We start from the raw sequence: 15,882 nt of genomic DNA, 5'->3' as shown, positions 1-15,882 counted from the left end.
ATATGGTAACTCCTGTTTCACAACATTATTCATGATTGTCACATGATTTGGTGATGCATTAAAGTTTAATTTCAGCTGATTTGTGAAGGATCTGCTATATTTAAGCCTTGTACAGATACAATTGATAATCTATCTTGGAAGATTAGAAACTCTGCTTTTGCAAAAGCCTTTAATATCCATGTCTAATGATGTTTATCCCCTGCTTAGCTGGGCAGAGACACCTTTTTAAAATAGGTGGCTCGCCTATATTTAGCAAGGGGGAACAACTGCTCCAATTCATTGAGGCATGGTATCCCTCTCAGCTGCTTCTGGTTTTGCCTTTTTAGATTATGAGCTCCTCTGGAACAGGGAACCATCTTCCTGTTCCTTTGGCAATATAAATTCATCTGTTTTTGTTGAAAAGCATATTTAAAAATAATAATAATGAATTGCTGTCTCAATGATCTTGTCTAAATTTGGATGGCAGTTCATCTGATAATAAATACAGTTCAGTTCAGCACTGACAACCAAAATTTGACTTTCTGTATTTCTCCCTTATGTCTTGAATATTGGGAGGGGAGGGGGTCATGCCCACATCCAGTTCTTCCTGCTCTTCCAGTTCTTCTGGCTGAGTCTCCATGGAAGTCCAGCTTTTGGTCATTCACCCTTTCTTATTGGCCTCTTACAGAGCTGTTCAACCTATGCAGGCCCTGGAGACCCAATTCCCCTCCTAAGAGATTTCCTAACATTTTCTGGAAGATCACTAGGCAAGTGGCTGGTGTTGAGGCAACAGTGCTGGCTGGAACATCCAACCCAAGTCTGTCAGCCTCTAGTTGGGGCTCTAGTATTTCCCCTCCTTTCCACCGGTTTCAGACTTGCTGGCCCACAACACAGTGAATAGTTCAATGTAGAGCAGAGTCAGCTCTGTCCAGGCTAGGTCCTGGAAAGTTGGTTAAACCTTCTGGTTTATCGTCATCAAATGTCTCATTACTAGGAGGATAGAATATGATCACAGTGTCAGAAACCTCCTTAGGAAGCTGAAAGATTAGAATGTGATGATATTTCACAGAATGATAGGGTTTCTGATTTTTACCTTAATGGGAAAATAGACCAGCCGTCATGACTGCAAACAAAAGTACGAATATGTATTTGATGTATATGACTGGAAAACTGAAGGGTTCTAAGTTGGCGAGTTTCCGCTGGAACCTGTTTATGAAAACAGGAATCATACCACTGGTGTTGTGAACTGATTCAGACAGGCCATAGGCCCATCTAGTCCAGCTTCCTGTATCTCACAGCGGCCCACCAAATGCCCCAGCTATTGTTCAGCACTCATTTTTGTTTATGGATACACATGCTCAAATATCTGAAGAGGCATGTAGATCTCCACAAGCTCTCCTCCTGCATATTAAATCAAGAGCTCAAAATACTAAGAGGGATTAAGAACTCTGTCTGTGCGCTGGCTGTAGGGCAGGGCTAAAGGTTTCTTTCCTGGCAACAGAAGAAAGCAAGAGCTCCCACTCTAGATAACTCTCATCCATAACTTAGAACAAATGAATTGTTAGTAATGTCTCTTATGTGCTTATTACTATTGGTATACAATCTGTAACTATCATTGTATAGTTTGAGACATTTGACACAAACCCTCCATCAAATATTGCACTGCTATCCTTTGCCTATTCTTTTGGTCTGAGACTCCATGGCTTCACTCCTTTGCCTTCATATCTCCTTACTGTTATCAAAAAACACCATTCGTAAAGTGCTGCTGCTGCACTACTTCTCTTTTGTTTCATTTGTGGCCCAGGTTGTTTCCCCAATGCCTACTATGACAGTTAAGAAGTGCTGGTGAAAATTGATTGATAAAGAATGACTTTATGGGGCATTCCTTTTAATGGCCTACGGCAGTGGATCTTACGATCTGTTGCTGTAAGCCCCATTCTGGCAACACATGCTTTGGAGGTGCTGGCACAAACAGCTAGAGGCTCTGTGTACACGCTGGTGGCTCCCAGATACCCTGCTGGAGCGGATAAGGTGTTGGCATGGGGGAGGATTGAGGCAGGACCGGGCCAAATGAAGGTGCAGTTGGAGGTTGGAAGAAGAGGAACTCAGTGACAGCAGTGCGTACCAAGATCCTTTTCCCCTTTTCCTGGCCTACCACATATCCTGAGGCTCTTTTGATTTTTGCCAGCTAAATAACTGGCATAGGTCTGAGGAGACCCACTGACGTCCAGGTAGCTTACAGAAAAATAAGCTAAAAAGATTTTTACTTTTCCTGGCTCTCTGGTCCCTCGTGTCCTCCCTTTAGATATAGGCTGATGGGTTCTGAGCTGTCTGTGACAGATCAGGAGAGAGATCTTGGGGTGGTGGTGGACAGGTCGATGAAAGTGTCGACCCAATGTGCGGCGGCAGTGAAGAAGGCCAATTCTATGCTTGGGATCATTAGGAAGGGTATTGAGAACAAAACGGCTAGTATTATAATGCCGTTGTACAAATCGATGGTAAGGCCACACCTGGAGTATTGTGTCCAGTTCTGGTCGCCGCATCTCAAAAAAGACATAGTGGAAATGGAAAAGGTGCAAAAGAGAGCGACTAAGATGATTACGGGGCTGGGGCACCTTCCTTATGAGGAAAGGCTACGGCGTTTGGGCCTCTTCAGCCTAGAAAAGAGACGCTTGAGGGGGGACATGATTGAGACATACAAAATTATGCAGGGGATGGACAGAGTGGATAGGGAGATGCTCTTTACACTCTCACATAATACCAGAACCAGGGGACATCCACTAAAATTGAGTGTTGGGCGGGTTAGGACAGACAAAAGAAAATATTTCTTTACTCAGCGCGTGGTTGGTCTGTGGAACTCCTTGCCACAGGATGTGGTGCTGGCGTCTAGCCTAGACGCCTTTAAAAGGGGATTGGACAAGTTTCTGGAGGAAAAATCCATTATGGGGTACAAGCCATGATGTGTATGCGCAACCTCCTGATTTTAGGAATGGGTTGTCAGAATGCCAGATGTAGGGGAGGGCACCAGGATGAGGTCTCTTGTTATCTGGTGTGCTCCCTGGGGCATTTGGTGGGCCGCTGTGAGATACAGGAAGCTGGACTAGATGGGCCTATGGCCTGATCCAGTGGGGCTGTTCTTATGTCCTTATGTTCTTATGTGTGTGTCCCTCCCCATAGCATGTGGCATATACTCCTTTGGTGGCACTGCATGCTATGGACTGGCTACTATTGGGCTGTTAGTCATATAGATTCTTTATAAGAGAGGAGTTGGTTTTTACTGCTGCTAGATGTATTTTGTCATTCTTCTAGAAAATCTAATGGCTCAAAATTCATCTGTTGGTAGTTAATGAAAATGCTGTTTGAGTGCCCTGATGAACGTGTTGATCTGGAGCTCATTTCTTTCTGCATTAATCTGGCTGCTAACAAGAGGAATGTGCAACTGATTTGTGAAGGTGGGTATCGCAGAATATGCTTGGTTTAATTGCCTAGCTACGTATAGCACTTGAGTGGTTCTATAGAAATGAGTTTTAGAGTGTAAAATACATTATGGAACCTATACTTATCTGTTCCTCTAAAACTAAAATTCTAATACTAAAGTTCTTTCTAGCAGGAATTCTAGTCTTCCATTTAATGCGATTGATAATAGGGTGTTGGAATTCTATGTGTCTGTTTTGTGGGATGATTACTATGTGATTTTCACAAATTAACTTCTGTAACTAAAATAACGAAGGTAGAACTCTTCTTTGGCTCCCCACCCCCTACCTCTTGGTTTCTAATTAGAGTAACTAACTGTCAGAAAAGGAAACTAACCTTTTCTTTGACCTCTACAGGACCTTGTAAAGTATCTGAGGAAAAATAAGTGAGGCTCAGTTTGCCCCATAGGTTTGGGTTATGTACCCCAGAATTAAGCTTATTCCCCTGAGTTGCCTTCTGCAGTAACATACAAACACTACTGTGTAGAATAAAACATGTTTTAATATTTTCTTTTCTAATATTCTGTGATTCACCAGCCTGAATACTTTGACACTTTCAAACTTGACCAATTAGTTCATTGCAAACTCCAGATCTTTCATGAACACTATTAGCATGACAAGTCCAAACATGAAGCCACATGATGCGGCTTACATCAGGGTGGCTGGTGGAAGGAGCAGTAGATTCAGGCTGCCCTTCATTCCCAGTCTGCTACCACTTCTCTCCAGCCCACCACAGATGCAGCCTGCATTGGATTCCCATAATGAGTAGGAAGCTGATTATCCCTGTCTCTCCCTGTGCTCCATCTTCTCGTGGAGTTTAAAGGGAACACATCACTTTAAACTTTAAATGTCTTGTGAGGAAGGAGTGCAAGAATGGGGGAGCACTCTATACTTGCATGGCATGAAAGGATGTGTTCCCTTTATTTAGGGGAGGAGGTCTGGTCTAGAGGGTAGAGCCTCCGTTAGCCCTAAGAACATCAGAAGGTCGCCAATTGGAGGACATCGGCAGCTCCCTGAACGGCTGAGAATGGCGAGACCTTGAAGCAGCTGACAAGCCCAGCTGAGTGATTCCACCTGCTCTTGGTGTGAGCAAGAAGCGTCTTGGCTGCCCTCCATGTGAGAGATGGAGCTGCTTGTCAGCCTGCGTGGGAGAACTGGAGGCCAGAAGCAAGACCAAACCAGGAAGATCCATTCTGAAATATTGTTGGTTCTTGAAAGAGAGAACCTATATGATTGTAAAAATCCCCTTGAGGGATTTAGAAACGTCTGCCTATGTAAACCGCCTTGAATAAAGTCAGAGGAGTAATCCGATGACCAGAAAGGCGGTATATAAATACCGAGTTATTATTATTGTTATTTAAACTCCATGCAAGGATGGAGAGCAATGAGGAGGTAAAGTGCTTCTCTTTTCTCCCTTTCCAGCACTATTGGAAGAAGTGGTGGGGGTGACACTGTTGCATTCAGGATCAGCTACCTGGTGCTTACAAAGGGACAGACAGGGGCAGGTGTTTGGAGCCCGCCCATCCACCCCCTTTTAATTTACTTACCAAGAGTGTGATTTACAACCTGCCTTGATATGAGCAGAAGTGGTGCAGGCTGGCAATGTAGATGGTACTGCTCCCATTTCAAACAGAAGCTGTTTGGACCAGGCAGGCTGCAGTTGGCGCTCCTGGTAAGTAAATGTATGGGGATGCGTACATGCGCAAATGTCTTATTTAGGGATTGTGGAAGCATGGAGCAGCGGAGTTCCCCAGCCCCACAGCCAGGGCAAAGGTCTGCAATGGCGCCCCCCCCCGCAGGCGGTCACTGCCCCCCCTCACCTGAGGCTCACAGAGCCTCGCACAACCTCCACCTGTGTCAGGGAAGCCTCTCTGAAAACCAGAAGCACAGTTCCCGCCCCCGTCAGGAGCCTCAGAGGCTTCTGCGGGGTCCTAGCAGCTCACACCCAGGGCTTTTGCCCCATCAGAGCATGTTGCCTTGGGCAGTGGGAGGTCTTGTGCAGGCCCTGCCTACGACTCCGAAGAAAGATCCTTCAGGGACCCCATTGCGTATTGCCCCCGTTGTAAGAATTGTTCATTTACTCCTAACCTCGACTTCCTGTTTAACCAGTTACTGATCCATAAGAGGGTCCATCATCACTGCTAATTTTACTTAGACGCCTTGTTTAGGGACCATCAAGAAGCCTTTTTTTTCTTTCATTTATTAGTGAATAGTGAAAATTATTGTACAAGAACAATAAAAAAATTGCAGGAAAAGAAAACAAAGGGGAAAACTATATGATATATTCAATACAAATAAGCATAGCTATTTATAAAATAGATATTGATAGACTATACATAAACTTCTAAAAAGGGCTTTTCCAATGTCCAAAAATGTATCCGTAAGCAATTGTCTTCTATAAACTAAAGTTTCAAATTTTGATAGAGTTAAAAGGTTCTCAGTTCATTGAATAGTGGGAAGGCTCATCATTCCACCACTTCAATATAAGTCTTTTAGCTACGACAAGGGCATAGAGTCTATTTCCATTGTCCTGCAGATACCTTCCACAAAGGTGGGTAATTAATTCAAAACATAAATATCCATAAAAAACTGCTATAATACACGATTAGCAAATAACCATCCCCTGAAGGGATGTATGACTATGCAAGATCAAAACATATACCTAAACGATGCTTCAGATTCACCACAATGCCAACAGGTAGAATGAGAATCTGTCAGGAAATGTCATGACCAGAAGTGATATAATCAAGCAGGAAAATTTTAAACTATCCTAGGCTGCAATCCTACCCACACTTACCCAGGAGTAAGTCCCATTTACTATCATTGTTAAAAGCATATACATAGTAGCCTGTTAAAAGTACAGATGTTTAATAAGTCTGATAGTCTAATATGTTAAAAGTAAAATATTGAAAAAAATATTAAAATATTGAAATGAATGGGGGACCCACCTGAAAATGGCCAGACTCACAGTTTGAGAAACTGCTAGATCACTCATATCTTCATGCTTGTTGACATGCTCAAAGAAATCCAAAAGCCCTGTAGATCTCTCTTTTAAAAATGGACACTTTTTTGGCTACTTTCCAATCTTTAGGTAAGGAGACCAATTTTAATGACAGTTGGTATAATTGTATAGAATGATGTTGGATTCTCTCTTTGTTGATGTGAACAGTCATTTCATGATCTATTTTTTAGTTAATGTTTTTTTTTCAGGAAATGGACTGAAGATGCTGATGAAGAGAGCATTGAAATTCAAAGACCCTCTATTGATGAAGATGATTAGAAATATTTCTCAGCATGATGGGCCAACCAAAACTCTGTTTATTGTAAGCTTTTGTGCTATTTATCATTTCATGAGAAAGGGGCTTGTTCGAAACTGTTGAAATATAATGGCTGAGTTAGCTTTTCAGCTGCACACAGCATTTAATCCTTTTAGTGCTATTTTGCTAGTGTCCACTTAATGTGCCTTCATTGTGTTAGGATTCCATAGGGTTCTAAAATTCAGAGGCATGTGACAGAACAAACTCACTTTCATGACTACTGTATGGCAATTTTTTGCAGAAGTTTATGAATTATTCAGACTATAATAAGAGTCACCAACATTGCTTTTAATCCTTTTAATCTCAGTAGAGGCCAAAAGAAAAAAGTATTTTCTTCTGGCAGTTGTCTTCTCGAATCTATCCTCCAGAAAGGTCCATACTTGAGTTGCAAACCAAGAAGTACTTGCCTCTGCCATCAATTCAGTAGGTAGTCATAGGCAAGCTGTTATCTGTCAGGCCCTGCCCCACCCTTCCTTGAGTATAAGTGATGAACTAACTACAAGTGTATTATAACTACAAAAGTATTTATACACTGGGCCCCTGATATCCACGGATTCAGAAACCACAGATTTGATCATCCGTGGGTTCTGAATCCATGAATTTGGGCCCCCCTGGACCCTCCAAACCCAGGTCTAGGGAGGCCAGGGAGGCCGTGTGTGGTCTTTTCGACCTTCCAAATGCCTGTTTTGGGCAAAACAAAAACAAAACCTTCCAGTTTTCTTGATACTGAAGATGATGATTTTAAACCTTTATAAGGCATTCTGAGGCCCGGGGAAACTCTGCACGACTTCCCCAGGCCTCAGAAGGATATAAAAATGTCTCTTCCGATTTCTCAGGGAAACCAGAAGTTGTGTTTTTAGCCTGAAACGGGCATTCTGAGGGTTGGGGAGGCTGCACACGCTGGCCAGATTCAGAGGATTTGGGGTGCCCAAATCCACGGATTTGAACATCCAATTTGGTATCTGTGGAGGTTTAGAGATTGGAACTCCCACAAATAATTGAGGTCCCCCTGTATTGATAGTGTATATTAAGTGCTCTGAACATTCGAAAGATGCTGTATGAGTCCACCACCAAAATTATTTAATAGGTTGTCACAGGATGAACAATTATGACTTTCCATTGTAGAAGTATGCTGTGGCTGTACTGAATACACAGGTGTGCGGTGTAGGCTAATACATGTAGCAGACTTTGTCATTGCTGTTTAGTTTGTTAAAAAATTATCCTGTTTTTCTTTCAATTAGGAACTCTTAACTGCTAATAATGTGAAACATAATACAGTAACATAGGACTAAAAGCATAATAACACAAATGTAATCAAAATAACTTTAAAGAAAAATACAGCCAGTGAAAAAATTTTACAGTCAAAAAATCTTTCCCAACACACCAGTAGCAATGAACCCATATGCTGAACCCACCTAAAGTGTTGGGTGACTTGAATTCCCAGGTCTTCATTTAACATTGGAATGACAAAGCTGCATGGGCCTCCTTGGAGTGACATTCATTAGTGTCAATGACACTAGCCAAATTATCTTGCTCCTCATCTTCACTCATTGCCTTTAGAGTAGGATAGAATGAAATTTCAGGTGTTAAATGAAGTACATGGAGAGTACATCTCTCCCAACTAGTCCATTGCTTTTATGCAATGGTTCAGAGTTTCCACAGCCTTCCTAGGGTCTGATTAAAAAAAAAAAAAAAAGAGGACAGTAGAATGTACTGAACAGTGTACTGATGACGCCTCATCCCAGATCTTCAATTAACTCATCCAGAAGTATTGGTAGAAGTCTCCCTTAGTTATTTTAACATAAAATGTCCTCATTCTTTGCCTCTAGTGCAGCGGTTTTCAGTTGCTGTGCCATGGCACACTAGTGTGCCATGAGGCTGTCTCAGGTGTGCCATGGGACCAGAGCAGATAGGCAGCAGCCGTGCATGCAGGGGAAGCAGCTGCTTTGAGCCTCATGCGCAGCAGAAGAAAAAGGAGCAGGCAGCCAGCTAAGGGGCTGGTCACGGCTGCTTTGCACCTCCTGCTGTCGCTTACTCCTGCTCCTGAGCAAGACGAAGGCTGCAACCTGATCCCGGTTTACCTGGGAGTAAGCCCCATTGACTATTATGGGGCTTACTTCTGAGTAGGCATGCCTAGTATTGAGTGTTACGTCCATGTTGCCTCCTCTGTGTGCTGACTGGGTGACCAGAGAAGCTTGAAGGAGGTCTCTGTGGGCAGAGTGTGTGAGAACGAGGGAGCCAGGAGCAGGCAAGCAGGTATGAAGTGAGTGAGTCTGCTGAGACCACCAGCCTAAGAACTGGCTGGCTAAAAGGGTCCTGGAAAGTCCCTTTTCTTTGCCACAGTTTGGCTGCAACTACCCTCCCTGTGTCACCTTTTAGGGGAAGGGCATTGGGCCACAATCCTCTCCATACTTACCTGGGAGTAAGCCCCATTGACTAGAATGGGGCTTACTTCTGAGTAGACCTGCCTAGGATGGGCTCTGAGTCTGCAATCCTATCCACACTTTTCTGGGAGTAATCCCCATTGACTATAATGGGGCTTACGTCTAAGTAGACATGCCTAGGATTGGGGTTTTGGTTGCACTTTTTTTTAAATACAGGAACAGGCAATTGGTACTTCTCCCCTCCCCACTCCCTCCCACAGGCACATTGCCTCCCAAATCTCATAATTGCAGTCAGCACCTCTCTTACTGTCCCTTCCTTCACTCGTACCCACCTTCCAAAGGTTCAGAATCACTTGCTTCAACTTCTCTCTCCCCAGCTGAAACCTGTAGTTGTTTCACTCATGTCTCTTCATTGCCCCTCACCTCACAGCTCTCCACTGTGTGCTCAATCTGACCTCTCTTTGCCAGCACTTTCTCGCATAACACTTTAATAACATTTTTCCTCCTTTCCAGAATCACACATACTTTCCTCTCCAAGCTTCTTGTGAGTTTCTTTGTCATGTAATAATATTGTATTAATTATGTTAATTAACAATTAATTATAATGTAGTGATTTAATGTAAGTAAAAAACTGGTAGTGTGCCTTGACAATTTTAGTGCCTTGTCAGTGTGCCGTGAGCTGAAAAAGGTTGAAAATGGCTGCTCTAGTGTCTTGTGTTAATTTGATTTATTTGCTGTTTGCATGTTTGTTTTTTAGGATTACGTTGGTGACCTGGCTGCGCAGATATCTAATGATGAGGAAGAAGAATTTGTGATAGAATGTTTAGGAACCCTGGCCAATTTAACTTTGCCTGATTTGGATTGGGAACTTGTGTTGAAAGAATACAAAATGGTACCATACCTCAAAGATAAACTAAAGCCAGGTTTGTATAAATAATGGCCTGTCTATCAAGATGTTTGTGTTAATGTGCAGCATAGTGGTAGGTACATCAATTGGTGTGTTTTTGTGTTCTCATGTTATTTGAGAAGTTGAAGTCCATTTGAAATAAATTTAGCAGACTTTCGGAGCTGGATTAACATTACCCAAATGACAATTCAAACGCATCCTTCGTCTTAGTCAAATAAAAGCATCAGATCTACTAGTTAGGTTTGCAAGAATATAAGATGACAAGTTGGGTATTGTAGGTTAATTGATCAGGTTAGAAATTGGGATCTGTTTGTTGGAAAAATATTAAGCATATGATTTCATTTATCTGTTAACTGAAAGCTAACTTGGAGAAGCTTTAAAATCCTGTTTCTAAGACAAATGCAACTACTTCCACGCTGTGCACATGCCAGTTTTTCACTCTTTGGGAGCACTCTTTGTGTGTGACTAATGCTTACTTGAGCCAAATGAGAATCTTGTGCATGAGTAAACAATGTAAGGTCTGTGGTTCAAGGCCTTTGTTTTCCCCAGGATAATCATTCTGAATCTGAATTACCAAGTGTTGGTGGTGCCATGCTGCACGGACACTGCACTGGGAGACACACATGACCCACAGTTTGCCATTATTTCCAAGAATCTGTGGTATAGCCAAAAATTCTCTGAATCACATTCTGGTGGTAGATCTTTTGTGCTTTACCGATAACCAAGTGTTAATGGCAACCACAGTGTCCAACACAATGGCCCCATGTTGTGTTCGTTGGGTTAGTAAGCTAAACCAAGTTGTCACATCAGTCAGTTTTGACACTGTGATGCATCATGGTCCAGTTTCTGTTTAAGGAAAAAGATAAAATGTTTTGTTTGGCAGGCTGAAATATCACACCCATGCTCTCTGGGTATGAACTTTTTATCCATCAAGATATCTATGAGGTTTAAACATATTTTTTTCTTACCAGGTTCTGCAGAAGATGACCTTGTTTTGGAAGTGGTGATAATGATTGGAACTGTATCGATGGATGACTCCTGTGCAGCACTACTAGCCAAATCTGGGATTATTCCAGCACTCATTGAACTGCTAAATGGTACAGCATTAAACATTCTTTAGCAACTACACACAGTTCCCACAAGTTTGTAAGCACTTCACTAGGAAGGTCTCATGGTTAATGCTTATTTATTATGTTAAAATTATTTATTGCCTTAATCATGTTCATGTTTCAAAAGCAACAGTGTGGTAGAAATAAAACATCCTGACTACAGTCCTGTGCGCATTCAGTTGAGATCAAGGTCATTGCATTCAGTGGGATTAACTTCAGAGTCAACATGCACAGGATTGGGCTACACTTGCAGCTTAAGAAAGCAGGATCCCTGTTCTGCCAAACTCGTTTTACCTAAAGAACGTATGCCCACTTTGAACTAATTGGTTCTCCCCGCTTAACCACAGCTAGATTTAGCAGACTACATAAACTGCCACTGTACCCCAGCAGGAAGGAGACCAGTAGGTGGCTGGCTTGCCTGTAGGTCTGCAGGGTCCCTCCTTCAAGCAGTAGTCCTTTTGGGTACAGCAGCAGCGCCTCAGCTCTCCACCACTTGGCAGTCTCGGTTGGATTAGTCCTGCAGTTTTCAAACTCTCCGGGAGTTTGAAACCCACAGTAAGTCTTTGCAGAGGCGAGGGAGGAGGCAGCAGGGGCAGGGGGAAGGCAGCAACGTGATCGCCAGGATCGCATAGCTCAGGGGGCTGCAGGGACTGGGTTGCACCCTCCAGTCCCTGCAGCAGCTGTCCCTGTGTGTGGGGAGCCCTGTGCAAGCGCCTGCAGGGCGCCCCAGGTCAGGGAAAGGGAGAGTGGGTCAGTTTAGCCAGTAGGTCAGTTTAGCCACAAAGTCAGTCCGTTTTGCCAGCAAGTCTCCTCTTCCACCTCCACTCTGTCTCCAACTACAACCCACAAATACTTCTTGCATCAGGTGCTTCTTATATCCCTAGAAGCCTCATTACCTCTAGTGGCTGCAGCTGTGCAGCACACTCTCTGCTGAAAGCCCAGGCCTTAACCCTGTATTCCCCAGCGCAAAGAGCCACTGCTGACACCACATCCTAGCTTTTCGCCATATCTTCCACAATTCCAATACAGTCCCCTATTACTTTATGATTTGTCTGAGAAATCAACTTGCTGCCATAGTGGAATATGTTCTTTTTAATGAGAGGCTCCATAATAGAAGAGAATTTAGGGATGGGATTAGTAATTTGAGAAAGAGGGACTTGAAATGGGAACTTCCTGTTTTAATGTGCCAGTCCCAACTTCATTCAGATCCATCTTCCTTCAAGGTGGGTCTGGCTTGAAATGGGGCTGACACCCTACTTTGACTGTGCCTTTGCTGCCTGTTCCCATCTTCCCCAAGTCCAAAAAATCTTGAGAAAGGGGCAGGAAGTTAACAGGTAGCTTTTCTAGGAAGGGAGCAGAGCATTACAATATTTGCTGCCAGGGATAATGGGACTTCTAGGGCCTCTCCTCCTATGCCTTTAAACCCTTTGCCCCATGTAAGTATTTAAAAAAAATTTTTTTGCATGGAAAGTGATAGAGGTGAACAAATTGGGCTTTTCAGATGTTCCATTGGTCAAATAAATGCTGAAGAGTGAGTTAGAGCGCAATCCTAACCAACTTTCCAGCACTGGTATAGCTGTTCCAGTGGGGCATGTGCTGCATCGTGCAGTTGGGGGGCAGTCATGGAAGCCTCCTCAAGGTAAGGCATTGTTTGTTCCCTTACCTCAGAGTTGCATTGCCCTTATCTCTGTGCTGGAAAATTGGTTAGGATTGCGGCCTTAGAAATGTTGATTAAGGCTAAAATTATACATTCTGTACTCCATGTCTTGAAATATTGACTACTACTTTTTTCCTCTCCTAAATGGTATTGAAAGTAAGCAATGAATAGCTTTGCTGTAGTTCTAAACCCATGTGTTCCCCACAAATGCAACTCTGAAATGCAGGCTACAGGAGTGGCAGAGCTAAGGAAAAACAAGCAGAGGAATTGTGAAGTATCTCTCCTTCCTGCTACTTTCACTTTCAAATCCCCCTTTTCCAAACGGCTTTGTAGAGAAGTGGTAGACGTAGAAGTTTCAAGACACAAGGTGAAATATGAACTTCTGGTCTTTAGGCAGCAACAGTGCTGGTTCAAAGAACCTGCCCTCTATCATGAACCCAGGCAAGTGCATTTCTTGACTACGAGCCCAATTCTGGGCTCGATGTGCCAGTTTACCGCCAGTGGACACTGTTGCAAACGTGCCATAAGGCACGTTTGCAAGGCCTAGTGCTGGGCCAATGCCTGTACTAGCCCAGCACTGACCGGTGCTGAGCTACCACTGAGTGGGTGCCCAGCCTCCGCTGCTCAGCAGTCACGTGGACTGCCGAGCCGTGGTAAGGTAAGTGGAGGCGGGGAGGAGGGCGGAGAGAGGGCGAGGAGGAGGCATGTCGGGGGAGGGAGGTGGATCTGGTGGAACTCCGCTCCACTAGATCCAGAGCGTTCATGCAGGGCTCGGTGCCCTACCCAAATGCTCTTCCCTCACCGTGAATCTAGTAGCCCCATTGTGGCGCTACTTCCCTTACTCGGGAGAAGGGGACGAAAGTCTCCTGCTCCCAAGGTACCACCTGTGGTTGTTGTGGGCGCACTGGATGCAGCAGCAGCTGTTCTCAGTGCTGCAGCAGCTGCATGCCATGGGAGCTCAGGATTGGGCTGCACCACCTCTCCTGAATAAGATTGGTATGTCCTATCTCCTATCTTGCTATCCTTTCTATCTTGCCATCCTGAACTGTCTTGCTTGGAGTTTAAAAAACAAACTCTGAAGGTGCAACTCTTTCTTTTATCTGAACCAGGGACTCTCATTTCATTTCCTTTGAGCTGGGCAGACATTTGGATTAATTGAGATTTTCATAATTAATTTCACAATTTCACATACTTTTGAGGGCATATGTACTGGTGACAAATTCATTGAATTTGATTAAAAAAAACAGATAAAACCCACACTGCAAGAAATAATGACATTTCTTAGATACTGTAAACCAGGGGTGCTCACACTTTTTTGGCTCGAGAGCTACTTTGAAACCGAGCAAGGCCCGGAGATCTACCAGAGTTTTTCTTACAATGTTCGCGCCATCATAACATATAGCATTTATGTGTACAATGTATGTTGGTGTACCTTGAGCCCCACTGAGTATAACAGGACTTACTCCTGAGTAGACATGCCTAGGATTAGGCTGTGAGGCTGCAATCCTAGCCACACTTACCTGGGAGTAAGGCCCAGGTACAATGGGCCTTACTCCCGGCGTTTCCTCCCAGAGGCACCTGAAGGAGGGGGTCGGCACTCCGCAATCTACTCATTTTGCCTCGCGATCTACCGGTAGATCGCAATCCACCTATTGAGCACCCCTGCTGTAAACAAATTGGTTTACATGCTTCTACTGTAAACAAATTGGTTTACATGCTTCTACAAGGAAGAGAAAGGAAGCTTTCAGAAACTGTTGTTTCTGAGCTTCAGTGAAAGGGTGTAGTCGGGTGCCAAGCTTTAAATTGTATGTGTGTATTGTGTCTGTGTGTGTGTGTGTGTGTGTGTGTGTGTGTACACATACATGTTGATTGTATTACTCCAGTGAGTTGAGAACATGTTTTTTGTTCATATTTGTAATCAGAGTTGCAAAGTTTGACTGGAATCATTCTATTTCCTTTTATACAGCTCAGCAGGAAGATGATGAGTTTGTGTGCCAAATCATTTATGTATTTTACCAGATGGTCTTCCATCAAGCCACTAGAGATGTTATTATCAAGGAGACCCGTATCCTTCCTTTATAGACCAAATATTTCTTACTGTAGTGTTTTTATTTGTTCTACAGATTATGTATGTGTATACCAAGAACGCATCAATATGGTTTTATAAACCAGACATTTCAGTTTGAAATTGGATTGAAAGAGTGTATTACAGGATTTTATTTTATTTTTTTAACAGAATAGCTAAATATTTCTAGAATGAACAAAGAATTGCATGTGATATTGCAATAATAACTTGAGTATTTTTGTAGCATTCAAAGCTATTACTTAATAGTACTTATAGAGCAGTAGTAACTAATGGGAAGCTGGCTTTCCTTCTGCGAAGTTGCCATTTTTCCAGGACTCTTTTGCCTCTCTCGGTCAGATAGCAATGTAAGAGGTGCAGCTGAACCTAGCATGGAGATGCTGTGATAGTGAAAACGGCATCTGTTACTCCTCTTTCTGTCATGCAGCTTTCTTAGGCACAGGGACCCTATAAAGATAAGTGTTGACAATCCCATTCATACTCTGTGGTGTTTTCAGAACTTGCTACATTCCTGGCATTAAGTAGGGCCTCAACAATAGTGCATTGAATAAACTGTGACCACCTCTACTGTATTTCTGTTCTAATGATGGTTAGCAGATGAGATATCACCCTCTCTATGCACCCCAGTTATTCACTTTAGGTATCTTCAAGATGGGATTGGATATCCACACATGCATGCACACTACAATCTTCACCTTTCCTATTGCTTTGCCAGTGGAACACTAGCAAGGATGAAGCAGAAGGTCACAGCAGCTCAAAGACCTTCTGACCTTCCTGTGGGATACATAAGCAAACCAGATGTATAAAGTGGGGAGTAGGGGAGAATAAGTTCTCATATAAAAATAGCTAGCAGGCGTGAACCAAAACTTTATGTATTTATTTTAATTCATATTTTTATCCTGCCTTTCTCCCCCCAACATGAGAATTAAAAAAGTCCTGCCCTTTAGTAGTGGTATTCTCCAGGCATTTGTAG

General features: G+C 43.2%; 1 protein-coding gene across 2 annotated transcripts in view; it reads left to right on the top strand.

Annotated features, from left to right (window-relative positions):
• KIFAP3 (kinesin associated protein 3) overlaps window positions 1–15,882 on the top strand; it is a 93,117-nt gene that overhangs the window by 32,252 nt on the left and 44,983 nt on the right. For both annotated transcript variants that reach the window (XM_066625464.1, XM_066625463.1), the window contains exons 12-16: window positions 3,323–3,431; window positions 6,663–6,775; window positions 9,911–10,076; window positions 11,032–11,157; window positions 14,793–14,891. In XM_066625464.1, the coding sequence (XP_066481561.1) occupies window positions 3,323–3,431; window positions 6,663–6,775; window positions 9,911–10,076; window positions 11,032–11,157; window positions 14,793–14,891 (613 nt within the window). The remainder of the gene's footprint in view (window positions 1–3,322; window positions 3,432–6,662; window positions 6,776–9,910; window positions 10,077–11,031; window positions 11,158–14,792; window positions 14,892–15,882) is intronic.

The sequence above is a fragment of the Tiliqua scincoides genome, chromosome 4 (assembly GCF_035046505.1).
Source record: "Tiliqua scincoides isolate rTilSci1 chromosome 4, rTilSci1.hap2, whole genome shotgun sequence".
NCBI lineage: Eukaryota > Metazoa > Chordata > Lepidosauria > Squamata > Scincidae > Tiliqua > Tiliqua scincoides.
Note: the sequence above shows the minus strand (reverse complement) of the source record. Positions and strands in the feature narration are given on the sequence as shown.